At 36.4% G+C, this 27823-nt stretch overlaps 1 protein-coding gene across 3 annotated transcripts; it reads left to right on the plus strand.

The window, feature by feature from the left end:
* The first annotated feature begins 292 nt into the window (after nucleotides 1–292).
* EBAG9 (estrogen receptor binding site associated antigen 9) lies at nucleotides 293–27808 on the plus strand. Of its 3 annotated transcripts, none has more exons than XM_047842219.1 (7): nucleotides 293–487; nucleotides 12225–12322; nucleotides 15678–15756; nucleotides 16960–17118; nucleotides 18782–18889; nucleotides 22959–23050; nucleotides 26198–27808. In XM_047842219.1, the coding sequence occupies exons 2-7, from the start codon at nucleotides 12240–12242 to the stop codon at nucleotides 26316–26318; spliced, it is 642 nt and encodes a 213-aa protein (XP_047698175.1). In that variant the 5' UTR covers nucleotides 293–487; nucleotides 12225–12239; the 3' UTR covers nucleotides 26319–27808. The 3 variants fall into 3 exon arrangements, 2 of the variants coding, with proteins under 2 accessions (XP_047698175.1, XP_047698176.1); XR_007148541.1 differs by lacking the exons at nucleotides 293–487; nucleotides 26198–27808 and adding exons at nucleotides 885–1051; nucleotides 19955–20092; XM_047842220.1 differs by lacking the exon at nucleotides 293–487 and adding an exon at nucleotides 11081–11100.
* Nucleotides 27809–27823: the final 15 nt, after the last annotated feature.

The following is a 27823-nucleotide window of genomic DNA, read 5'->3' on the forward strand; positions in this document are numbered from 1 at the left end:
ACACGGAAGGAACCCAGTTGTTCTGAGACGGAACAGTTCGTACTGCCAGCAACAGACACAGAAAACCTACCCGTAACCTAGCCTCTGCCACAGCCACGCCGGCCACCGCTCTCCCCTCCCCCCCCGGCGCTCATTGGCTTAGCCCGGTCGCCGGACCCGCAGTCTCTTGTCTATTGGGCCAGACAGGACCTGGGCGGGGTGCGGAAGTGAGGGTCCGGAGACAACTGAGAACCGCCTTCCAGGAGGGCGAAGTGGGAGGGGCCGGGGGAGTGTTTCCCGAGGAGGGGGCGGCCATGGCAGCTGCGCGGCGGCAACGGCGGCTGCGACGGAGCGCGCGCCCGGCTTTGAATGAGCGGGGCTGGGACTGAACGGGCGGAGCGCGGGCTCGGGAAAGCGACTGGCAGCGCGCGTGCGCGCGCCTTGTGTGCGCGCGCGGCCCGCGGCAGCTCGGAGCCTCCGCCGGGCGGGCGGGGAGGGGGAGGGGCAGGTGAGTGTGTGCGGCTCGCGCGTGCCCGCGAGGGGCTTCCCTCCGCCACTGCCCCCCGATCCCAACCTGGGGCTGGGAGGGGGGTCTTCTGCCTTTCCCTGGTCAGCCTTCTTCTTCGTCCCGCACTTCCTGCCCTCCCACCTTCCTTTTCGCCCCTCCACCCGGTTTCTCCCCTCTACGGCCGACTGCCACTCTGGGGTACTGTTTCCGGGTCGGGGTGACCTCTGGGGTGAAGGAACTGCGACTGGGAGCAGGCCCTGGGCGTGCAGCCCTCACCATGCCGCGCTCACGCGTGGAAGGCACGCCTGCGGGACGCCGGCGCGGAAGCCCTCGAGTCTCCGAATGGGCCCCCGCAGGTCCTTCCTGCCCTTCTTCTGCAGGCCTTGCTCCTTCCCAGATTTTTCCAAAATCCAAATCCCAACCTACCCCTGCACCCACTTCTAGCGATTTAGAGCGTTTCTCTGAGCGCCGTTTGCATGGCGTTGGGTTGTGTAACCTGAAAATGCTCTTGTTTTTCTCATCTGTACAGTGGGTATGATTTTTTTTTTCATCAGCCAGTTTCAGGTGGGTGACCATAAGTGAAAGCATTTTAGTCATGAAACTCCTACCTTTTGAGTCATTCAGGAGACCTTAACTCTATCAGCCCTCCTTGTTAAGAGTTCAGGTGTCACATATTTGAGGGTCTTTAAGTGGCAGAGATGGTACCTTCAGCGCTCCACTGTACAACCCACTCCCACGTTCCACTTCTAGTTCCCTTTCTCTTTGGTTTTTCACATGTGAGTTCAGGTAAATTTTATTTTTGCAGTCTTGTGATATTCCTTAACCAACTTGAGAGTTACCAACTTAATTTGAGGCTGTTCCGTACTGTACTAGATCGTATGTATTTTTTAAATTTTATTTTGGTATTGAAAAATTTCAAAAATGTGTTTTTAGAATTACAGCAATTGAAGACTTATTTATTCTGGTGTGTACTAACATAGATTTTGGCTTGGCTTGTTTGACAAATTGTGATCTAGTGACTGCTGAAAGGGTCTCGCCAGCACTTTAAGGGTTACAAGGAAGGAAGATACATTTAATCTTGTAGTTTCTAATGCAGTGTTTTTTCACAAGTGTAGATGAATCTTTCTCTTGACTGAGTGGAGTTCTCATTCCTGTTGATTTCCTAGAGATGTTCATTTCTCCAAAAGCCCTGAGGATAGGTTGCTTCAGAATTCTGATTCTTTTCCTGCTGTATCTTAATTTTTTGCATTTTCTTACTAATTTTAAAGGAAATTTTAATTTAAAAATCAGGTTTTATTAGCATTTTCAGCTTTGAAAGTATTTTGAAGTAACCAAACTGCAAAGTAGCCTAAGATGCATACTTAACAAGTTGATGACCTTTCAAAAATTAAACTGAGACAATAAGTACAAAATTAAAAGCTTTGTCAAATGCAATATGCTGTGGGGAGAGCCTGGGCTTTGGGGTCAGTCTCTAAATCCTGAGTGAGTGAATCTGAGCTTCACTGTCAGCCTCATCTGTTAAATGGGTATAGTGGAACTTAACCTCCTTGTCCTTAGGAGTCCAGCAACGTGATAGAACATAGATTGTCTACAAATATGTCTTGAACATACTGAATACTCAAGGAATGTTAATTTCCCTTCATTCAACAAATATTTGAGTACCTGCTATGTGCTTATCTATTGGATAAGATCTAGAAATACCAACCTGAGCAAGACTGATGAGTCCCTGTCTCTTTGGTCCCTTACATTGTCACTAGCCTGTGACAGTTGAGAGCAAACTAAGGGTTTCTCTTTACTGGGTCAATAGTTTTTCCCATCACCCAGGGTAGCATCTGTTAGATAGTAGGTGCTAAACATATATATTCGTTGAATTGAGTGGGAACATTAAGCAACTGTGGGTCTCAACAATATTCCTGCCTGCAAATGAGTGTAATTTATAAAATCAGAAGTATAGTTAACTTGAGTGCATTTTCCCGTTTCATTGCAACTGGTTAGAAAATTTAACCTGGAAATTATAATATCATCACTGTATTACTAAGAATGTGCATTGTTAGTGAGGTGTTCTTGGCCTTGGAATTAAATAGACCTCCGTTTGAATTTGAGTCATTGGGTGTAGGAACAGGGAAACATGGGCTTACTCTTAGTGCTTCAGTTCTATGAAATGAGAACAATATTATCTATCTCATAAGATGGTTTTATGGGTTAAGAGATAATTTTTAGATAATGCTTAGCATACAGTAGCTGGTCAATGAATATTGGTTCCTCTCTTTTGATAATCACAAAAGCAAATTTTCCACAGAATGAAGATATTCTTCATTGCTGGGGAGAGAATCCTATTGTCAGTAATAGCCCCACTTCCTGTTTTCTGTTGAACAAAACTTTATTTTTATTTTAGAGAGTGAGAGGGGGAGAGAGAGAGAGAGAGGGAGGGAGGGAGGGAGGGTGGGAGGGAGGGAGAGTGAGGGAGAGAGAGAAAGAGAATCTTAAGCAGGCTCCACGCTCAGCAAGGAGCCCACCTAGGGCTTGATCTCTCAATGTTGGGATCATGACCTGAGGTGAAATCAAGAGTCAGACATTCAACTGAGTGAGCCACCTAGGTATGCCTGTTGAACAAAACTTTAAATTTTAATTTCAGTTACCATTGAAATCGGCCAAGTTGACAAATACTGAACAATGACACACAACAATATTTGTGGCAAGGTGATGACAGTGGTTGCAAAGGTTCTATATGAGATTTATTTTCAACTGTGCGTGCATGTATATATCCAGAGACCCACTCCTTTCCCCAGTCCTTAGATATTAAATATCTTCTCCCTGATAGAGTATTTCCTCAGTTCTTTTCCCCCTTTCCTCCAAGTGCCACATTCCATACGGTCTCTTTTCTAGTTATCTTTTTTTGTTATAATTTTTCTGAAATTTTAGCCTAAATTTTTATTTAGGGAAATTTGCTTTTGGTTGAGTTTTATTTTTGACAAATCAGCTTTAAAGTGAAGCTTTTGTTCATCTTAACTAGTCAGGTCATTCTGTTCATAATAAAGCAGTTAAACCTTTCAGGTCTGTCTTTGCAGCTGATAACTGAAGGTACTAGGTAAATAAGATTCCCTCGGGAAAGATGGTACAGAGCAGATAAGGTATATAGAAAAAACTCTAGTACAAAATATAGAATATAAGTACTGTAAGAGAAATATACTGGAATTAAGAAAACTTTATAACAGCCCAGCAAGAAATAAAAAAGGCTTATGCCAGGGAGATTGCAGTGGAAATAGAGAAGAATATGGGCAGTACTAGGAAATGGAATAAGGCCTTTTGACAGTTTGGACATCAGGGACTAAGAGAAAGGAGCAGTCAAAATTATTGCATTTTTTGAAATCCAGTAAACCAGTAATTGAGGGTTTTGTTGACAGAAATATTTAAGTTACTTGAATAGTGAACTTCTTAATTTTTTTTTTTTTTTTTTTTTTGGTTCATACTCTTTGAGTCACTATTTTTTCTGTCTTCTCAATTAGTAAGCCAACTCTGAATACAGGCATTCAGTAAATCATTCCATTCATGTGGAGATAAGGCCTCCGGTTGTACAAAAATGTATGAACATTGCTAAGGGAGCCTTTTGGAACTCTGTTACTATAGGGTCTACTTGGCCTTTCTACCTTTCTAATTGTAGAAATGAAAGGAGCTAGCTGTGTGTTTTGCCCTTCTTTGAAGGGACTGGCAGTAGTGGCTCTACAGAGCAGTTAGGATCAGGTACCATAAGAGTTGACTTGTATTTCCTTGTTTGCTTGTGTTACTTTTTTTAATAGTTTATTTATCCTGAGAGAGAGAGAGAGAGAGGGAGACCAAGAATCCCAAGCAGGCTCCATGCTACCAGCCTAGAGCCTGATGAGGGGTGGGGCGGGGTGGGGCAGGGTGAGGTGGTAGCGAGGGCTCAAACTCCTGAAACTTTGAGATCATTACTTAAGCTGAAACCAAGTCTGAGGCTTAACCTACTGAGCCACCCAGGTGCCCCCTTGCTTTCTGTTTTTGTTTTGTTTTTATTTGTTTTGAACTTTTATATTAAGGCATAACATACAAACAGTATATATAGTATACTGGTGTTGTTACCACTCAGATTGAAATGTAGATCTTAGTTCCCTTATGCTTCCATACAACTCCTCCATTAGAGGTGACCACTATTTTTTACTATGTTCTTTTTAATTTAATATAATATCTTACTAGTTGAGAAAACGGTTACATGCTGTTTTCAAGACTTCAGGAGGTTATTACTCATATCTGGTAATTAAAAACAAAGAGTACTGTCTGCTTTAATCCATACATGAATGAAATATATTTTAAAACATTAGGTTATTCATAGAGGGATGGTGTATTTATCTAGGAAGATTTGAAACTTATAAGTTTTATTGCCTATCTTTAAAAAAAATTTTTTTAACATTTATAATTGAGAGAGTGAGACAGAGCATGAGCATGGGAGGGGCAGAGAGAGGAGGAGACACAGAATTTGAAGCAGGGTCCAGGCTCTGAGCTGTCAGCACAGAGCCTGATGTGAGGCTCGAACCCACCAACTATGAGATCATGACCTGACCCGAAGTTGGACGCCCAACTGACTGAGCCACCCAGGCGCCCTTTATTGCTTATCTTTATAAAAAAAAAAGTCAGCATTTTAATTTTGGGTAGAAGTAACATAAAGCTCTCTCTGATTCCATGATAATTATTACTTAAGTGAGGTTTCACCCTCTTTTAAGTAAATATATATAGAACTGATGTCCAAACCTAGTGTTTATGCTTTTTTATTTTGGAAAAAATAATGTATCAAATTATGTTTTCATTTGTTTTATCAAACCATTCTACTCCAAATAATGGTATTAACCGACTGTAATGATTGTTTCCCAAGTTGTTACTAATGGACTCCGCGGCAGATGAGTTTTAGTTGTGTGGTTTATTGCCTCACTTTGCACAGAAAAGTTAATTTCAGTGTATATTAGTTTGCTGATTGAGGCTATTAAGAAGTTGGATGATATACTGATATATTCAAATTATTCCAACATAGGAATTCTATTCTAAGTGCTTACTTGGTAATTTTCCTCCTGTGACAAATAAAAGGCAAGGAGCCGCTAAAACGCGAAAATTGCATTGTCAGAAACACTGCTGTGTGTGTGTGTGTGTGTGTGTGTGTGTGTGCGCGTGCGCACTTGCATGTGTGCAGTTGTAATTTCTTCTGATTGGATTTAATGTTATTTGCTCTACCTTCCAACAGTGGAAAAATAGTCATCTTTCATTGATTAGTGAACTGTATTTTCATTTTCTGTCTTGTATTTAGAGACTCTGAATGTGGAAATGTTTACTCATTCTCCTTGGCAATTCATTCTTCTCATCACTCCCAGTCCCATCCCAAGATACTACTGATCCACTTTCTGTCACTATAGATTTGTTTGTATTTGCTAGGGTTTTTAAAAAATATATGGAATCATATATGTTTTCTGTCTGGCTTTTTTCATTCAGCATAATTATTTTGAGAAACAGCCATGCTGTTGCTTCCAGTAGTAGTTCATTACTTTTTATTGCTGAGTAGAAATCTACTCTATGTATATACTATGGATTGTTTATTCATTCACCTGTTGACATATATATTTGGGTAGTTTCCAGTCTGGAGCTATTAAATATAAAGCTGCTGTTCTAGTACAAGTTTTTGAATGGGTACATGCTTCCATTTATCTTGGGCAAATTCCTAGGAGTAAAATGGCTGGGTGACCTAGTACGTGTTTGTTTAACTTTGGAAGAAACTGCCGACTATTTTCCAAAATGGCTATACCATTTTACATTCTCACTACCAGTGTATGAGAGTTAAAGTTGTTCCACATCCTCACCAGTACTTGGTATGGTCATCATTTTTTAATTTGATTAATTTTAATAAGTATAAAATGGTTTTAAACTGTGGTTTTAATTTGCATTTCTCTGACGATTAATGTTGTTGACCATTATTTCATATACTTATTTATCATTGTATCTCTTTGGTGAAGTGTCTGTTTAGACCTTTTGTCATTTTTTATTTTTAAATTTTTGTTTATTTATTTATTAATTATTTTTTTAAATTTACATCCAAATTAGTTAGCATATAGTGCAGCAATGATTTCAGGACTAGATTCCTTAATGCCCCTTACCCATTTAGCCCCTCCTCCCTCCCACAACCCCTCCAGTAACCTTCTGTGTGTTTTCCATATTTAAGAGTCTCTTATGTTTTGTCTCCCTCCCTGTTTTTGTATTATTTTTGCTTCCCTTCCCTTATGTTCATATGTTCTGTGTCTTAAAGTACCCATATGAGTGAAGTCATATGATATTTGTCTTTCTCTGACTAATTTCGTTTAGCATAATACCTTCTAGTTCCATCCACGTAGCTGCAAGTGGCAATCATTCTTTTTGATTGCCGAGTAATACTCCATTGTATTTATGTACCACATTTGCTTTATCCATTCATCCATCAGTGGACATTTGGGCTCTTTCCATACTTTGGCCATTGTTGAGAGTGCTGCTATAAACATGAAACAGCACACCTGTATCCCTTGCATAAATGCCTAGTAGTGCAATTGCTGGGTCATAGGGTAGTTCTGTTTTTAGTTTTTTTTGAGGAACCTCCGTACTGTTTTCCAGAATGGCTGCACCAGTTTACATTCCCACCAGCAGTACAAAAGAGATCCTCTTTCTCCACATCCTCACCAACATCTGTTGCCTGAGTTGTTAATGTTAGCCATCCTGACAGGTGTGAGGTGGTATCTCATTGTGGTTTTAATTGGTATTTCCCTGAGGAGTGATGTTGAGGATTTTTTCACGTGTCAGTTTGCTACCTGGATGTCTTCTTTGGAGAAGTGTCTATTCATGTCTTTCGCCCATTCTTCACTGGATTATTTGTTTTTTGGGTGTTGAGTTTGGTAAGTTCTTTATAGATTTTGGATACTAACCCTTTATCTGATATGTCGTTTGCAAGTATCTTCTCCCATCCTGTCATTGCCTTTTAGTTTTGCTGATTGTTTCCTTCGCTGTGCAGCTTTTTATTTTGATGAGGTCCCAATAGTTCATTTTTGTTTTTGTGTCCCTTGTCTCCGGAGACATGTTGAGTAAGAAGTTGCTGCGGCCAAGATCAAAGAGGTGTTTGCCTGCTTTCTTCTTGAGGATTTTGATGGCTTCCTGTCTTACGTTGAGGTCTTTCATCCATTTTGAATTTATTTTTGTGTATGGTGTAAGAAAGTAGTCCAGGTTCATTCTTCTGCATGTTGCTTTCCAGTTTTCCCAGCACCACTTGCTGAAGAGACTGTCTTTATTCTATTGGATATTCTTTCCTGCTTTGTCAAAGATTAGTTGGCCATACGTTTGTGGGTCCATTTCTGGGTTCTCTATTCTGTTCCATTGATCTGAGTGTCTGTTTTTATGCCAGTACCATATTATCTTGATGATTACAGATTTGTAGCATAGCTTGAAGTCCAGGATTGTGATGCCTCCTGCTTTGGTTTCCTTTTTCAAGATTGCTTTGGCTATTTGGGGTCTTTTCATACAAATTTTAGGATTATTTGTTCTGGCTTTGTGTAGAATGCTGGTATTATTTTGATAGGGATTGCATTGAATATGTAGATTGCTTTGGGTAGTATTGACATTTTAACAATGTTTGTTCTTTCTATCCAGGAGCATGGAATCTTTTTCCATTTGTTTGTGTCTTCTTCAATTTCTTTCATAAGCTTTCTATAGTTTTCTGTGTATAGATATTTCACCTCTTTGGTTAGATTTATTCCTACGTATTTTATGGTTTTTGGTGCAGCTGTAAATGGGATCGATTCCTTAATTTCTCTTTCTGTTGCTTCATTGTTGGTGTATAGGAATGCAACCGATTTCTATGCATTGATTTTATATTCTGTAATTTTGCTGAATTTATGAATCAGTTATAACGGTTTTTTGGTGGATTATTTTGGGTTTTCTTGCTCATTTTTAACTGAGTTATTTGTTTTGTCACTGAGTTTTGAGATGTCCTTCTATATTCTGGATAACAGTCCTTTATCAGATATATGCTTTGCAGAGATTTTCTCCTAAGCTGTGCCTTTTCATTCTCTCAACAGTGTTTTTGAATTTCGACAATTCAGTAACTTCTACAGTTATTAATTTTGATGTAACCCAAATTACTGATATTTTCTTTGATGGATGGTGCTTTTGGTGTCCTATCTAAAAACTCTTTGCCTCACTCAGGGTCACCAAGATTTTGTCCTTTTTGTTTCGTTTTGTTTGTATTTTTTCTCTTAGAAGTTTTATAGTTTCAGGTTTTGTATTTAGATTTTGATTCATTTTGAGTATTTTTTAAGTGATGTGAGATATGGATTGAAGTTTGTTTTGTTTGTTTTTGTGTCTGGATGTCCAGTTTTCCCAGTGCTATTTGTCAAAAAGACTGCCCTTTCTCCCCTGAACTGTCTTTACATCTTTGTCAAATTTCAGTTGTCCCTGTATATATGGGTCTATTTCTGTACCTTTTATTCTGTCAGTCTTGACTCCAACACTACACTATTTTGATTACTGTGGCTTTATGTAACAGGCCTTGAAATCAGGTAGTATTAGTCTTTCTACTTTGTTCTTTGTAAATGTTGTTTGGCTCCTATAGGCTTTTTGTATTTACATTTGAATTTTAGAATTGTCAGGTTTTAGAGAAAAAAAGCTTGCTGAGATTTTGTTTGGTATTGCATTGAATCTATAATTTGATTTAGGGAGACTTAATATCTTAACCATGCTGAGTCTTCAAGCCCTGAAAGATCTTTTTAAGTTAATTCAGGTCTTCAGAATTTCTCTAAGCGATATTTTATAGTTTTCAGTATGTAAGTCTTTCATTACATTTGTCCTAAGTATTTCATATGTTTTGTGCTTTTATAAATTTTTTTAAATTTCAATTTGTAACTGTTTGCTGTTAACATATAAAAATATGGTTGATTGTAGATTCCATTGAATTTTCTAGATAGACACACACTGTTTTCCTTCTTCCTTTCCAATCTGGTTTCCCTTTATTTCCTTTACTTACTGGATTGCACTTGCCAGAACCTCCACTACAGTGTTGGCTAAAAGTGGTAAAAGGAGACATGCTTGTGCTGTTCATAATCTTAGGTATGAAGTGTCCAGTTTTTCATCATTAAGTCTCATGTTATTATGTAGGTTTTTCATAGATGTCTGTGACCGGGTTGAGAAAGTTCCCTTCTATTCCTAGTTGATAGTGAGTTTTTACTAGGAATGGATTTTGGGTTTTGTCACATTCTTTTTCTACCTCTGCTGAGATGAATAAAGGGTTTTCCTTTTTAGTTTGTTAATATGGTGAATTACATTTGATTGTCAAGTTTTAAATCAACCCTACATTCCTGGGTTATGCCCCACATGGTCTGAGATATTATCCTCTTATATATTGTTGATTTTGATTTACTGATTATTTTGTTAAGAGTTTTATATTTCTCTGCCCCTCCGCCCTTCCCTTCCTCCCTCCCCCCCACCTCAAAAATAAATAAACATTAAAAAAAACTTTAGGAGCATCTGGGTGGCTCAGTCAGTTAAGCGTCCAACTTCGGATAAGGTCATGATCTCACTGTTCATGAGTTCAAGCCCGTTGTTGGGCTCTGTGCTGACCACTCAGAGTCTGGAGCCTGCTTCAGATTCCAGGTCTCCCTCTCTCTCTGCACCCCCCCACCCCCGCCCCAGTAAATAAACATTAAATTTTTTTTAATTACCAAAAAAAAGAGTTTTGTATCTATGTTCTTAAGGTATTAGCCTCTAGTTTTCCTTCCTGGTAATATCTTTGGTCTGGATTAGTATCAGTGTAATTGCTGGCCTCAAGGAATGAGTTGGAATTCATTCTCTCCCTTTCAGTTTTCTGGTAGTTTGTGTAGAGCTGGTATACTTTTTCCTTTAGGTTTGGTGGAATTCACCAGGGAAGCCATGTGGGCCTGGAAAAGTCTGAACCACAAATTCAGTTTCTTCAATAGATAGAGAGATTTTCAGGTTATCTATTTCTTCTTGTGCTTTTATAACTTGTTTCAAGGAATTTGTCCATTTCCTCTTATATGTCCAATATAGGCAAAAAGTTGTTTGTAGTAAAAGCTGTTTAATATCTGTAGACTTTCTGGTAATATCACCTCTTGTTTATGATATTGGCATCATTGTGTTATTAGGGATGTATATATTTTGGATTGTTACGTGCTTTTGAGTAACTGACCCTTTTATCATTATGAAAGGACCATTTTTATGCCTGCTAATACTATTTTCTTTGAAATCTACTCTCTGACATTGAAATAGTCACTTCAACTTGTTTTTGATTAGTGTTAGCATGGTATATTTTCCCCCATTCTTTCACTTTTAGCCTATCCGTATTTTTATATTTAAAGTACATTTATTTTTTTTTTAATGTTTTTATTTATTTTTGAGACAGAGCACAAGTGGGAGAGGGGCAGAGAGAGAGGGAGACACAGAATCGGAAACGGGCTCCAGGCTCTGAGCTGTCAGCACATAGCCTCATGCGGGGCTCAAACTCACGGACCGTGAGATCATGACCTGAGCCGAAGTCGGACGCTTACCCGACTGAGCCACCCAGGCGCCCCTAAAGTACATTTCTTGTAGGTAGCGTACAAAGATCTTATTTTTTTAATCTAATTTAATAATCTCTGGCTTTAAATGGGATGTTAGACAATTGACATTTAATTAGAATAGGTTTAAGTCTTTCATCTTGCTGTTGGTTTTTGACTTGTCCAATCTGTTATTTGTTCCACTTTACCCTGTTTTCTTTCACCTTTTTTTTTCTTTCCTTCTCTTCTCCCTTCTTTTCTTTTCTCTTCCTTTTCTTTCTTTCCTTTCCTTTCCTTTTCTCTTCTTTTCTTTTTTTCTTTAGAGAGAGAGTGCGCCAGCCAGCATGAATGGGGGAGAGAGCAGAGCTGGATGTGAGGCTCAGTCTCACCTAACTGTGAGATCACGACCTGAGCTGAAATCAAGAGGTGGATGCTTAACTGACTGGAGCCACCCAGGCACCCTCTGGCACCTTTTCTATTGACGATTTTGTATCTCCTTTGTAGGCTTACTAGTTTAACTGGAACTTGCCCCTTAGAAAATATGATTTAATTGATTTACTAGGGTTAGGTCCAGGTATGATTATTTCTTTAAAGAATCCCAAATACATGAACCACTGGACTAGATCATCTCTATGGTTACTTCCAAGTTATTAGCTATGTGACTTTGGGCTAGTTATTTGACCTCTCTTAATCAATTTCCTCATCTATATAAAGGGCATAATTCAATGTATCTGTCTAAAAGTTAAAAACATTTAAAAATATTTGTGAATAGTACTGTTATGTTCATGTGGTTCAGACTTCAAAAGGCACAAAAGACGGTATACTGTTTTATGGGTTTTTTTTTTATTTTTTTCATAGAAAATAAAGATAATTGGAGTTGAATTAAAAAACATTCTGAGAATATTGAAAATTTAACTATTGAAAATTTAAAAACCTAGTTTCTCAAATATTGAAAATTCTCAACTATTGAAAATTTAAAAACCTAGTTTCTCAAATTGTCAATATGATTTACATTTTAATTTTAAAATTCACGGTGTTATATTTGTGGTTTCTAAAGAAAAGTAAAATATGTCTGATTTTCACAGCTCATAACAGGATCTTTCAGCTTGACTTCAGAATGGGAATATAGCATATGAAATCAGCTTAATGTATTTATTTTTGTGCTTTTCCCACAGGTTTTGATTCCCACCATGGCTATTACACAGTTTCGGTTATTCAAAGTTTGTACCTGCCTAGCAACAGTATTCTCATTCCTAAAGAGATTAATATGCAGGTAAACAAATTTTATGTTCAAATTGATCTGTTTATCATTTTGCTGATTTTGGATACCTTCATAATTATAAAAAGACAGGGCAGACAATATTTAAGCTAAATAACTTGATTATAGTATTCATTCATTATTCTTTGATATTTTAAAAAACATTTTCTCTACTTCAGATCTAGAAAGTGGAGTTTTACTTCTTTTCATTCTTTCAGATTCTTACCTCTTCAATTAAAATCACATTCTCATTCCTACAGAATTTCAGAAAAAAGCAAACCAACTTATAATAAGAGAATTTATATGTACATAATTATTTCATTACCAGAATGTGTTAAGGTGGTTAAGTGGAATTAGGCATAAGTATTTCTTTATATACCACAATATGAATGTTTTTATAGTAAAAAACAAAACAAAACAAAACAAAACTTGAACAGAAAAATCCCAAACAAAACAGTTTTGTTTTGGTTTTTTTTAATCTCTTAAATAATATTCCAGAATGTGGAATGTGGACTACTTAGTCCCAGTCAGTTAAGTCATTCTGCTTCAGTAAGTCATCCGGAGATTGGAATTCCTTCTGTTTTGTCATGCTACTGTACCCTAGAGCTGTAGTGCTGTATGCTGAGGTACTTCAGGGCTTCACATTAAATTCACAGGGGTATCATCAGGATATTTTTACATTTCCAGCAAAACACACAGTGAATGTGTTTTAGTCAGCATCTGTTAACCCTGCACAAACTACTAGTTCGAGGTAGTTCACATTAGATCCTGCAGCTGTTTTGATGATATTCTTGAATGTTTGAGATAAGTTTTTGTTTACTTGTATTTTTGGTGGCCTAGCTTTGCAAAGCTAGGATTTAGGTTAGAATTAAAGCAAGTACTGAACCAGAATTAATGTGGAAGAGAAAAAGAGGATGGTAGTAGCCAATCTGATTTCAAGTTTTGAGAAATTGTGTCCAGTAGACATACACACGTTGCATTAGTGATTGTGGTTATTTAAGAATGAAATAAAAATATTTTTCCTTAAACTTATTTATGGTGTTTTTTCAAATGGCTACTAAGTAGTTAGGACATACATAAGTATTAAATTGTTTGGTCCTAACTACTTAATTAGTGGAACTGTTAGGGATTTGTTTTGGCCTAGGGGTACTGTGAGAGAAAAAATACTGACACAGAGTAGGGTAGTCAAAAGAGGAAGTAGAAGGCTGTTTGTTCCTTTTGTGGAAGACTTGATTTAGAAGTTGCACACAATGATTCTGTTCTCAGCTTATTGTCCAGAGCTTAGTCATATGGCCACCTAGCTTCAAAGGAGCCAGGAAATATATTCTCTGGCGAAATGGCCATTTATAACTACTAAAACTCTGAGGATTAAGGACATTTATTGTTAGAAGTAAAGTGAATTGGGATTTTTTTAAAAAAGAGGTCCATAATATGGCAGTGGAAATGAGTGGATGAAATAGAGTGAAGATGATCACTGGAGGAAGAAAGGTCAGGAAAGAAATGGGAAATTTAGGTGATTGTTGAATTCACCCAGGAAGAGAATGGGATTTGGGAAATAGGGAAAATAGTGAACTAAGTGCTTAGATCATCAGAGCATGAGGAGGAATGGCCAGAAATTCATGAGGTAAAGTAGGATAAGAATTGGCATTAATTGGGGTTCCTGGGTGGCTCAGTCGGTTAAGCGTCTGACTTCAGTTAAGCATCTGACTTCGGCTCGGGTCATGATGTCATTGTTTGTGAGTTTGAGCCCCACATCGGGCTCTCTGCTCTCAGCACAGAGTCTGCTTCAGATCCTCTGTCTCTCTCTCTGCCCCCCCCCCACACTGTCTTTTTCTTTCTCTCAAAAATAAACAAACACTTAAAAAAATAAAGCACATCTTTGAAAAAATAAGTAAATAATGGGCATTAATTGCCAGAAGGCTAGAGGTTAACAGAAGATAAATTATAGGTGTTTTTCTCTTTGCATATGTATTTTCTAAAACTAAAACACTTTTAGTATAAGAAATTGCATTTGATTTTTAAAATATTAAGGATAATTGTTGCCATTATAAATTTCACTATAATTCTTAATAATAAATATATTTAGGATTGATTGTATGTTCATTCTGAAAGAAAACTGATTCATTTTATAGAATAAGCTTTTCTTAAGTGTCAGAAGGAACCTAGATCATGTGTTATAAAATACTGGGTTTGCATTATAAATTTAGTAGTAGACTGTATTATCTGTTTATCCTTTAAATAAGATATGATTTCTAATCTTGTAGTAAAAATAGCTAACTTTACCAGTTAGCTCTAAGTAGATTTATAGATTATTTAAAATGAAGCAAGTGATTAATCATTTGTAATAGCTACCAATTTTTTAGTGTCTTATTATATACCAGGCACTGTCTGGTGTCTAGCCGCTGGAAATATGTCATTTAATTAAATCTTCACAACAACTTGACAAAAGTAGGTTTGAATACCTGCATTTTACAGATGGGGATGTTGAGGCTGAGAGGTTAGTTGATTCTAACTAGACTCATAATTAAAAGAAGTAACATTGAAAACTATGGTTTACATAGTTTCCTTAACCCATGCTCTTTTTTTTTAAAGTTTATTTATTTTGAGAGAGAGACAGTGGGCAAGCAGGGATGGATCAGAGGAAGAGGAGACAGAGAATCTCAAGCAGGCTCTAAGCTGTCAGTGCAGAGCCTGACTCAGGGCTCAATCCCAAGAACCGTGAGATCATGACCTGAGTCGAAATCAAGAGTCAGTTGTTTAACCGACTGAGCCACCCAGGCACTCTCATAACCTGTGCTCTTAACAACTGAGTTACAATACGTGTCTTGTTTAATGTAGTGCTTTTCCTACTAATCCTTAAAAAACTTACCAATTACAGTTTAATTCAACCCAGTGATTTTCAAACTTTTGAATAGTTTAATAGGTAATCTTACCAAAAAAAAAAAAAAAAAAAAAAAAAAAATATATATATATATATATATATATATATATATGACAAAAGCCAAGCCATCTTGTTGAAAATGGCATAGGTGTCCCAGAGCTTCACCTACAGAGCATGGTTTGAAGAGAAAGCATGGTTTGAAATCACTTGGCATTTTTGTTTTTGTATTTATATTCCTCCTGAATTTATCTATAATTTGAGTCCTAAGCCAAAAAGCAGTTTTCTCCTGTCGAAGATTTAAAAAATATTGAAGAGATACCTGATGCATGCCTTTTCTTTTCATATTTTAGTGAGCAACTGTTAATTATTAAAATAAATAATCGCAAAGTTGTAAAAGATCTTTTATAAGCCTTCAGTTACTGTTTATAATTCTTTTACCAATGCTTGTTTTGGTAGTTATTAAAATAAATTATTTCATTTTCATTTTAGATCTGGTAGAGGACGGAAATTAAGTGGAGACCAAATAACTTTACCAACTACAGTTGATTATTCATCAGTTCCTAAACAGGTAATTTTTTTTTAAGGTTGAATAAGGGTTCCAGAACCACAGTTTTCAAACTGGATTGCAACCATTAATTAGTATGTCATGAAGTTAATTTGGTAGTCAAGTCAGGATTTTTGTTATATTTTTTTAATCCTAAAATCTTTATTTGGTTCTTCATAGTATTTTCTGTTACTTTGCTGAGATTTTCTATCTTGTTTTTCCATTGATTTCAAGAGTGTTTGCTATTGCTTGTTAAAGTTTTTTTATAACTACTTTAAAGTCTTAGATAATTATAACATTTATATTATCTTTCCATGCAAGTTGAAATTTATTGATTGCTGAATAATTTTGAGTTGTTTCACAGACATTTTGAATATTACATTTGAGATTCTGTCTTCTATAAATTCTATCAAGAATGTTGATTTTTTTTTAAATCAGGTAATCAACCTGGTTAAGCTTAGGATGCAAGTTTCAATATTCTTTCAATGGACTGTAGCTTTAAATGTCAGTTCAGTTTTTAAAGCATTTGCTCTTGTTTTGGTTTTGGTTTTTTAATGGATAGAACTGATTAATTTCTAGTAAAAGTAAGTGGTTTTTTTAACCTTTTGGTTTAGTTTTGGTATGTGTTATAAAATTTGTATTTTCCTTTTGGTCAGAAAGTTTGAAAACCAATTGTTTAGACAGCCTATAGTTTTTCTTTCTTTTCTTTTAATGTTTATATATTTTTTTTTCAATGTTTATTTATTTTTGGGACAGAGAGAGACAGAACATGAATGGGGGAGGGGCAGAGAGAGAGGGAGACACAGAATCGGAAACAGGCTCCAGGCTCCGAGCCATCAGCCCAGAGCCCGACGCGGGGCTCGAACTCACGGACCGCGAGATCGTGACCTGGCTGAAGTCGGACGCTTAACCGACTGCGCCACCCAGGCGCCCCTAATGTTTATATATTTTTGAGAGAGAGGGAGACAGCGAGCAAGTGGGGTAGGGACAGAGAGTAAGGGACATGTAGAATCTGAGGTAGGCTTCAGGTTCTGAGCTGTCAGCACAGAGCCTGACACAGGGCTCGAACTCATGAACTACAAGATCATGACCTGAACTGAAGTTGGTTGGTTAACCGACTGAGCCACCCAGGCTCCCCTAGAAAGCCTATTTTTCTAATAAATGATGAATTGAGATGTTGATTAGGTTACTCCTTTGTGACTGACAATATTTGTCAATGAAATGTAGGCAGATGTTGAAGAGTGGACGTCCTGGGATGAAGATGCACCCACAAGTGTAAAGATTGAAGGAGGGAATGGGAATGTGACGACACAACAAAATGCTTTGGAACAACTGGAACCTGACTATTTTAAGGACATGACACCAACTATAAGGAAAACTCAGAAAGTATGTTAAAGATTTATGCTTTTGGAAGTTAAAGTATTAAACTGCTTTTCAGATTCCTGTAGTCAAAATTAGTATAATTGGTATTTGTCAGAAAGCCTCTTTCTGATGATCAATTTGTTGTGTTTTCTGTCATATTAAACAGGTTGATATATTCAACCTACTAGACGTGGATCTAGTAAGTTGTACCCCTACATCTGTTAAAGTTTTATAAATATTACTGAAATCCAACTGTAGATCAGATTCTAGATTCCAGTCTGTTCTGTAGATTCTAAGCTGAATAAGATAAAGTTCTGACCTTAAGAGAGTTCACAGGTAGCGATGTCTCCAAACTGATGGGTATAGTTTCCATTATTCGTAACCATTATAAAACTGATGTAAGGCTCTGAGAGCACAATAACTGTGAGCTTATGTTAATCTTCCACACTTTAATTAATCCATTTTGAGTTGGATATGGAAGATCACTTAAAGGTGGAGGGGAATTATTGGAAAAAGAGCAGTGACTGATTATTTTCCTTTCTTTTTATCAAAAATAGTACATGTACTTAAAAAATTAAGTTATATAATATAGAAGAACTTTTAATGAAAAGCAACAAACTTCTGTCCCATCATTCCCCATAGCCAGTTGTACTTCCCATAAGCAATCGCTCATAACTTTTCCTGTTTGGGTTTGTAATGTTTTTTATCATATCTATATATAATATGATTAAGTTGCTGTGTCTTGATTTACCAATCACAGACATTGTCCATTGGCTTCATACTATCCTAGATGAGGTTTGTTTCATACTACTCTCACTACTATTCCCCCTCTTCCAAATATTATGATGTTATTATTCCAGTCCACCTCACTAGTCACTCTGACATTTCAAAAAAATAAATAAGTAAACATATTTAGAGTTCCATTTCTTGTTCAGTCATGCATAGAAAATATTTTTTTAAATATACTTTATAAAAAGAGGACATTATTTATTCCACTCTTCTCTAATAGGGTTTCTCACCCTCTTCTACCTCCCAACCAGTTTCAGCTGTAAATTTATTTTGACAATTTCAAGGCTGATAACATTTACATTCTGTAATCATGATTGTTTTTGTTAAGCTGTCCAAATGTCTCAGTGCTGAAAAGCATTAAGTTGTGTATTTTTCGAGGAGTTTGAGTTTCTTAGTAGATGAATACTGTATATTTTGGAAGAATATTGCTGTTCTTAATAGAAATCCAGAATATTACACTAGTACCTTAATAAATTAATTAAACTGAAATGTTTAAGCTACACAGCTAATACTACTGCCTTGAAAGAGTTAATACATTCATCAATAACCATATGCTAAGAGAGCTTTTAGAAAGATGTAACACGTGTTCTTATTTAATACAGTGACTAAAAGTGCCAACTTCTATTTTATGGGGCTAGTGAAAGAAAAAGAGGAAAATTTATTCTTTTTAGAAAAAGTAAAATGGAATTTTTCTTAATATGTAAGTGATTTGTATGACAATTGCTTAAGAATTTTGATACTCTTTAGAGATTTAAAAAAATTATATTATAAATTTTAAAAGAAGAAAGGCAGGACATATTTAAAATAATTATAAAATACTTTGGTCACTTAATTATCTTGTTTCTTTTTACATGATATGTAAAATACTCCTGTAATTCTGTTTCAATTAATCTTTCAGATAATTATTAAGAAGAGAGAACCATTAAATTTTGGCATTCCAGATGGTAGCACAGGTTTCTCTAGTAGATTAGCAGCTACACAAGATATGCCTTTTCTTCATCAATCTGTAAGTATGTAATAGTATCTAGATAAGAGTTTGTTTTTATTTGTTTTCTTGAAAAGAGAAGAAAAAAAATCAAAATGAAGTGAACATTGTATTTCTCTGCTTTGAAACAGGTTTAGCAGATTGAGAGAGATTAATCTGGAGTTTTACCAATCTTATCCTTTTATGAGATTGTAAATTTCATCAGCAACTAAGATCAGAGTCCCACTGTATACATAAAAAATCGAGACAATATGTTACTTAAAAATATGACCTTTAGGGGCGCTTGGGTAGCTCAGTCGGTTAAGCGGCCGACTTCAGCTCAGGTCATGATCTCGCGGTCCGTGAGTTCCAGCCCTGCGTCGGGCTCTGTGCTGACAACTCAGAGCCTGGAGCCTGTTTCAGATTCTGTGTCTCCCTCTCTCTGCCCCTCCCCCGTTCATGCTCTGTCTCTCTCTGTCTCCAAAATAAACGTTAAAAAAAAAATATATATATATATATGACCTTTGAAGAGATTACCACTGAAATTTAAACTTACAAGCAGGTAATTTTAAGTGAGTCATGAATTGTTTCCCTAGTAGAGTATATTTACATTTAAAGTATAAGTTGACTTATAGTTGGTTTTGACTTAAATGCATCAGTTTTAAGGACAAAAGGAGTAAGGAAAATATATAACTGTTTCCCAACCTTGGAAGTATCTCAGAATCAGCTTTGAATTTTTTTTTTAATGTTTTTATTTATTTTTGAGAGAGAAAGAGAGAGTGAATAGGGGAGGGGCAGAGAGAGAGGGAGACACAGAATCCGAAGCAGGCTCCAGTCTCTGAGCTATCAGCACAGACCACGATTTTGTGGGGCTCAAACTCAGGAACCGTGAGATCATGACCTGAGCCGAAGTCAGACACTTAACTGACTCAGCTACCCAGGCATCCCTTTGAATTTTTTTTAAAAACACCAATGTCCAGACTTCTCCCCAGATCTAAGCTTTATCATGCTTTGATTAATTATTGATTAACTTATTATATTAGTTATTGTATAACAGCCCCACACTTAGTGACTTAAAACAGTAAACATATGCTTTATCTCCTACAGTTTCTATGGATTGGGAATCCAGAAGTGACTCAACTGGATGGTTCTGGCTCAGGGTTTCTAATGAGTTTCCAGACACATCATTAGCTGGGGCTGTAGTCATCTGAAGGCTTGACTGGAACTGGAGGCATCATTTCAAAGGTGGCTCATTTTACATGCCTGGCAATTTAATGCTGGTTGGTTGCACAAAGCCTCAGTTCCTTGTCACGGATCTCTCCACAGGGCTGCTTGAGTTTCCATATAACATAACTGCTGAGTTTTCCAGAACAAGCAGTCCTTGAGAGAGAGAGAGGACATGCAGAGATGAAGCCACAATGCCTGTTTGTGACTTAGTCTTATGAGGGACACACTGTCACCTACAATTATTTTATTCATTGGAAACTAGTCAGTAAATCCGGCCTACATGCAAGGGGAGAGGAATTCAGCTCTACCACTTGAGGAAGGAGTGCCAAAGAATTTTCAGACATATTTTTAAATTACCACCATCTTATTTGTTTGTTTAAACTGCACAGGTGTTTCAGAGTACCCTCTCCTTGGAGGACCCATGTTTATGTATGTTTTTAATTCATTAATCAAAATCTGTTCCTACTAATGTGAGACAGTGTGTTAGGTGCTAGTAACATAGAAGAAAGTAAGCAAAACAAGCAGAGTCCTTGCTTCAAAAGAGTGCAGTCTATGGGGGAGTTTCAGTGTTAAATAAATGATCACACATAAATAATGCAGATTTTGATAACTGCTGTGCAGTTACATCATGCTATGAGAGCATAATAGTACCATAGATGTTTCTCTAAAAGAACATAGCATGTTTCTTATTTTGTATTTCTAAGTTTTATACTTTATTCATATATGTTTGATCCATATTGGTAAAGTGGTTCAAATTTTTCCAGTGAATTAGTAAAACGTTTGCCACTTAACTGGAGTTATACGTTATTATAACACTAATATAGCTCATTATGAAGTTGTAAATATGTAATTCCTTATAGAGTTGGAAAAGGTAAATAGGGTAGGTGGAGAATCTCCAATGCTATTTCCACATATTTTCCTCCAAGCAGATGAAATAAGGGAGTATTGCTTAGGAGAGAATGGTAATCTACTGCACTTTGTTCTCTGCTCCAAAAATAACGTATCACCCATTCTACCAATTAGGCTTCTTTGAAATTCCACATTCTATTTTTTTTTAATTTAATCATCTATATTGTTTTGAAAGCTTTTTATAGTAAGGATATTAACTTTTTTCTGTCATCTTTTATAACTTTTCAGTTTGTTGTTGGCTTTATAATTTGGTTTGGATGTTTTTGATTGGCAGATACTTGTTTTTATGTAACAAATCAATCTTATTGTTTAAAACTTTTTTACTTAGAAGGCCATCTTTACTAAAGGACCAGATATCACTCTTTTTTTATGGTCTTAGGAGTTAACTTTTTAAATATCTAAATGTTTTATACATAGAAAGTCAAATATCTCAGTGGAAAAACGGATATGAAATAGACATAGCCTGATAACGAAGAAATGTTCTCAAAGAAATCCAAAGTAAAATAATAAGACACAGTTTTTAAATCTTAACAAATTAGTGAAGAAGAAAGAAGGCTGTTGGCCATATTGACAGATGACAGAAAGACAAGGCTTCACCTGCTGCTGTTGGTGGGATAAATTGGTATAACTTTTCAAGAGGGTCATTTTTATTTGGTTCAGTGGTTTTAGTTTTTTTAAAATTTGATTTAGCTATTCTAATTTTAGAGATTTATATTAAACAGATGATCAGAAATACACTAAAAATTTTTTAACAGAGGGAGTGTCTGGCTGGCCCTGCCCATAGAGCATGTGACTCTCAATCTTGGGGTTGTGAGTTTGAGCCCCACTTTGGGTGTAGAGACTATTTAAAAATAAAATATTAATTTTTTTTTTTTTTTTTTAGCAGAGGATGGTATTACATTTACAGTTAGGAGAAAACCATACAATTTACTTCATTTTTAGGTGTAAGCGCTCAAAAGAAAATATAATAAATCTATTCACAGATTGACACCAGTTATTTTATGTTCATAGTCACTTCCACACCTAAGTAAACATTCCAGAATGGGCATTTTTATTGTTTGGTGGAAGAAAAAGTGAACTTTTAGAGGTCTGGCCTGGGGAATAGTGGAAGGTAGTGGCTAGCCTACTGGTATCAGGTAAGTAGGACAGGCAGAAGGAAGCACAATGTAGAAGTACTCTGGTGAAGAGTAAATTTTGCCTGATTTATTGTGTTTGCCCTGGACCCACATAGTAAGAGCCATTGAAAAATCTGTATGTTACTTATGCTTAAATGAAAATGCCTGTGCCGGCTTGGAAACTTCAGTTCCTCAGGTTGATCTCAGCACAGAGTAGTGAAGTACCTCTAATCCCTTCTCCGGTCAGTCTGTCTCTTTTCTTGTCCCCACCCCACCCTGTCAGCTCACTGAAAAGAGAGAAACCGAAAGAAGAAGTGTTCTATTCTTGTCCATTCCAATTTAAAGAAGGCAGAAAAAGAAAAGTCAGTATAAAAGGACTATGCTTTAAAACATAAAATAGGAAGAAAGCTGGACCTGCCCAGGACTGCTGAGTACTGAAAGTCACACATCACAGGAAACCCCTGAGTTCCAGGAAGACCAGGGGCCAAATCATCTGGGCCTTTGATAGGGCATGAAGAAGACACAGAGGAGTGACAAAATCTGAGTTATGTTTTAAAAGATACCCTTCTTAGGGTGCCTGGGTGTCTCAGTCAGTTAAGTGTCCGACAGCTCATGTCATGGTCTCATGGTTCATGAGTTCGAGCCCCACATTGGGCTCTGTGCCGAGAGCTCGGAGCCTGGAGCCTGCTTCGGAAACTGTGTGTCGCTCTCTCTCTGCCCCTCCCCTACTCATGCTCTGTCTCTGTCTCTCAAAAAATAAATGTTAAAAAAAATTAAAAATAAAAGATACTCTTCTTGATCTCTAAGGGGAGAAAGGAGAGCTCTTTACTCTCATAATTTTGTTTTGTGTTTTGTTGTAGCCTGAATTAGGTGACTTAGATACCTGGCAGGAAAATACCAATGCATGGGAAGAAGAAGAAGATGCAGCCTGGCAAGCAGAAGAAGTTTTGAGGTATTTTAGTAATATTTACACTGCAACTCGAGTAGAAGAACCAGATTTGTTCATGTTACATTCAAAGTCAAGAAAGCTTATTCTGCCAAACATTTTATTTTTCTTAAATTTTTCTCACTTGAGCTTAGATAATGAGATTTTTTATTTCAGACTATATATACTATTTTACATGATTAAAACTTCACAGAAACCAGAAATTTAAAGCATTATAGAAACAAGAGTAATAATGTTATTAACGGCAAATGAGATCTTTTTCATATATACGTCATTTACTATTTGCTTTATACTACCTTCCTTCTAAAACATAGTTACCTTTTGAAATGTGAGCCACCACTGTGTATTCCTCTAAGTCAGCAATTCTACCTTTAATTTTGTTTCTCTGTGGCCTAGAATAGTGCCCAGCACTGCACATTTGAATGGCAATAATGTATATAGCACTCTACATTTGTATATGTATCTTATTAGTTGATACTCAAAAGCCCTATGAATTGTAAATAATTATGTCAGGTACTGCCCATTCTACAGAGAAGAGAATACTATTCTAGAGGTCTTCAGGTTTGTTTTCGTTGGTGTTTATGTTCTTATCTCCGTGTTTTTGTGAGCAATAAATATAATTCTTGCTATTGCTGTATTAAAGAGTACAGAGAAAATTTACCCTGAAAGAGTTTGTGACCATCATCACTGATGAAAAGCTCAGATATTTAAATGTGGGTAAATTATTTTTGTGTTTTTTAAAGATATAGTAAAATACATTGATGTAAGTTAATTTTAAAAGATAGTTTTTATAATAGGGATAGAAAATAACAACTGATTTCATTGATTTCATTTTTGTATTTCTCTGTCTTTATCAATTAACTACAGTTACCTTGAACAGACAGCAGAGGGTGCAGTTAAATGAGAGTTACGGCTTTTTTTTTTTCTTTCTTTCTTTTTGGTCTTGTCCTTCCTATTTTAAGCACTTTTTTTTTTTTTTTAACAGGGATGGGTCACATTTTAATAGTAAAGTTATGAGAGTTTTAAATATTTAGTTTTCACTTAATCATTATTCACTGTAAAGGAATTTTTTTTTTTTAATTTTTTTTCAACGTTTATTTATTTTGGGGACGGAGAGAGACAGAGCATGAACGGGGGAGGGGCAGAGAGAGAGGGAGACACAGAATCGGAAACAGTCTCCAGGCTCTGAGCCATCAGCCCAGAGCCCGATGCGGGGCTCGAACTCACGGACCGCGAGATCGTGACCTGGCTGAAGTCGGACGCCTAACCGACTGCGCCACCCAGGCGCCCCAGGAATTATTTTTTAAATTGTAAACAGCCACATTTATGTTGCATAGATCATCAAAAAAGATGTTACTTTTTTTTTTTTACTCTATTTTTGGATAATCATAGATATAGAAGTCTGAGTGTTTTAGAATAAACAGTGGTCATTAACCACAGGATAAAGGAAGGGCCATTCATTCTGAATCCAGTAATAACGACAGCACTGTACAGTTTATGAGTTCACAAGTATCCTAACATTCACTGTACCAAAACATTTTTTTCCACCCTATCCTCTTGCACTCTGAACAAAACAAGACAAAAAAAAAACAAAACCCTAAACTTAGTTTTTTATGTTATATGACAGCTTAGGAGAAGGGGCCTATCAGTCAGTAATATATATGCTTCATGCTGCAAGTTGCATAAGTTAGAGTCGGAGAGAAATGAAGGAGTCCTGCGGTTTATTGTCCCCAGAAGAACACTGCAAATTGTTAGTGTATTCACACTCCATGTCCTCTGACTCAGTCCATTTCCCATTGCCAATTTAATACTGCCAGTACTGTAATCAATATTGTTAAGGAAGAAGATTCCTATACTTTAGAAATTCCAGGCATGTATCTGGAGAGGAGAAATAGGTTTTCTCTGCAGTAATCTCTAAATTGCTTCATTTTCCAGGAACATGAATTGTTGATATTTACACTTCAGCTAGTAACAAGGTGAAGGCTTATTTGTTTGCAAACAGCCGGCCCTTTATAATTCTTTTCTTATCTTCCTTTTTGCCACTGACATTTTGACTGTTTTAGGGCAGATTATCAGTTTTGCTTGAAAGGTATCAGAGCTAGTGAAATGTAGATTTTTTTAAAAACTATTCTTCCAAAACTTTGTGAAGGTCAAAGTATTGCCTAAAATAGCTCTGTACTTTCTTGGATTTTGGTCATACACCTCTCTGCTTACTCCCACTTATAAATATGATGAGACAAAGATTTCGCTTGCCAGAGTCAGCTTCAAGCTGCCCCATATATAGGTAATCCACACTGGATTTTCCTGTTTTATAAAAACTTGTGTTGCCTATCCCACGTACAACTGTGACCTACCACTTCCCTCCTCAACCTTGCATGTTTTGACTTATTTTCTCATACCCTCATCCAGAACCAGCTTCAGTTCTTTTCTCTCCTCTCCATCACCCCCTACTACTCTCACTCCCCACATGAGTCAGTCAAATGACAAAAGAGAGGCTGGTGATTCTAGGTCTGTAGAGTCAGGGAGGGGCCAGGGAAGAGGTAAGGATCTCCTAATGTATACTCAGTAAATACCCACCATTCTGCCCCTTCATCAGTAGAGCTGGCCAAGTGTTAATCTGTAAATAGATTTCTAGCTTGGTTGGAAGCTAGTGTGTTGGAAGGCTGGTGTGAAGTTTCCATTTTCTTTGGGCATTGTGTTCTGCACATCTGTGTTCTTGACTTCCTTTAGCAGAGTGTTTTTAACTATTATAATAATAGAAGATTTAATCCTCAACATCACGCTTTTCTGAATGCTATCAAAAAGAAGGTGTGGTGCAGTGGAGGTGGTGGTTTAGTGAAAATAATCTGAAGAAGAGGGGTTAGAAGATGTGGGTTCTTTTACCTAAGTTTATGACTTTGGGCAAGGCACTCGGCCTTTGTTCTTCATTTTACTTATTTGTAAAATAGAGATAATACTCTTATTTTCCAAGCTTTGTTTTAAGGATTAAAAGAAATACTAGTTTTGAAAATCTTTGAAGTTTTCAAAGCAGTGAGAAGAATGAAGATTTTTTGAACTTACATTTGATGATAGCTATTTCTTTCTGGAATTTATTTGCCATTTTACTTGTGTGGTATTTTCTAAAAGTAAATATAGGACTGTGTTTCTCTTCAGGCAGCAGAAGATAGCAGACCGAGAAAAGAGAGCGGCGGAACAACAAAGGAAGAAAATGGAAAAGGAGGCACAGCGGCTGATGAAGAAGGAACAAAACAAAATTGGTGTGAAGCTTTCATAGCAAATGCTCTTCACATGTCATAGTGCCAGGAGGAGAAATGGGAGTTCCACAACTCAAGCAACATTTTGAGGGATTTCAGAGTATTTTCAAGAATACAAACACATTGCTTGGTTTTATTGCATTCATCTGGCCATCTAGGACACCAGGATTCTCTCAAAGTACCTTGAGCTCTTAGTGATTGAGACTCAAAAGAAGAAAAAGACCTATGAGGCAATATTTTTTTCAACATGCTCCAAGTGTAAGACAATTGTTTGCTGTAGAGAAACTATTACAAATGGAATATACCAGTACCTCTTCTAGCTAGTGTTTCTAGCTGAATAAATGGGTGTAAATAATTTTATGGTGGGAAAGAACTCTGCTCTCTATGCTTTCCTTCATTGTGCATAATGATAAAATAAATAATTTTAAATATTTTTTTGTTTCCATGATTATCTGACCTAAATCAGACAAACCGCAGGGCTTTAACTTCTTTATTTTTGTTGTCAGAAGCTGGTGTTGACATACATTTCCTCTAAATTGAACTGGTATTGTTTATGTTTAATATGACATTAAGGGATTTGATGACTTTGGTTTTCAAGAAAATCACATTAAGTGCAGTACTTTTATTTATCGTATATATTTTATACATCATTGTTTCTTTTAGACGGTGTTGTAATGTTATACATATTTGTAATTTATATTGCATGTATAAATTGGAAATCAGCAAAATGACAAATTTGCATTATTATAACTTGTGAGTTTTAAAAACTAGTATTAGTAGTTTTTCCCTTTTGTTAGGGATTTTAAGATGTTACAATGTTTTAAGTACCTTAGTCCCTTGCACAAAAGCCATTAAATTCCAAATGCAGAAAGCCTTCATTTCTAAAATTTCAAAGCTTTTAGGTGATTTCTGTATCAATTTTATATATCTGACATAATGCAGTTCACCATGTTGTTGGCTAAGATAATATTATTGATTCATTAAATTTCAAACTGAGATAGGAATAGTATTTTTATTTTTGGGTGTTGACTGGCTCCAAAATCGTTTCAAGGAAAAAGATACATACTGTGTTTACGGGAAAGAAATAGATTTGATAGTTTAAAATTCCATTAATTTTTCTCCACAATTAAAATACATCGTCTGATTTTCTATGGCTTTAGAATTTTTAAAGATTTTTACTTTCATAAAAGTTGTTGCCCAAAATTAACATTCTGTGGGTTTTTTTTTTAATGTTACAAGTACTCTAAACTACTGCTGATCTGTTAGAATTTAAAATATTTCATAGTAAAATCACAGACTATATAGTGAGATCACCCTGGGTCCTTATCCTAAGCTCCCAGACTAAATATGATTGTAGAATCGGTTGAAATTTAACTTTGGTAAAAAGCTGCTTTTTACAGTCCCAAGCCACATTTTCAATCATCAGGTTTATTTGAGTTTCTGCCAATATACTCCCAGTTAAATAGAATTAGACTTAAATTTTTAGTAATAAAAGTATTCTCTTCCTTTATTTGTATTTATTTTT

Source organism: Prionailurus viverrinus, chromosome F2 (genome assembly GCF_022837055.1).
Source record: "Prionailurus viverrinus isolate Anna chromosome F2, UM_Priviv_1.0, whole genome shotgun sequence".
In the NCBI taxonomy this organism is placed as follows: domain Eukaryota; kingdom Metazoa; phylum Chordata; class Mammalia; order Carnivora; family Felidae; genus Prionailurus; species Prionailurus viverrinus.

Coding starts and splice junctions, on each gene's coding strand:
- EBAG9 (XM_047842219.1), top strand. CDS start 12,240: ATGGCTATTACACAGTTTCGGTTATTCAAAGTTTGTACCTGCCTAGCA. Junction 17,119..18,781: donor CTATAAGGAAAACTCAGAAA/GTATGTTAAAGA, acceptor TTAATCTTTCAG/ATAATTATTAAGAAGAGAGA. Junction 23,051..26,197: donor CAAGCAGAAGAAGTTTTGAG/GTATTTTAGTAA, acceptor GTTTCTCTTCAG/GCAGCAGAAGATAGCAGACC.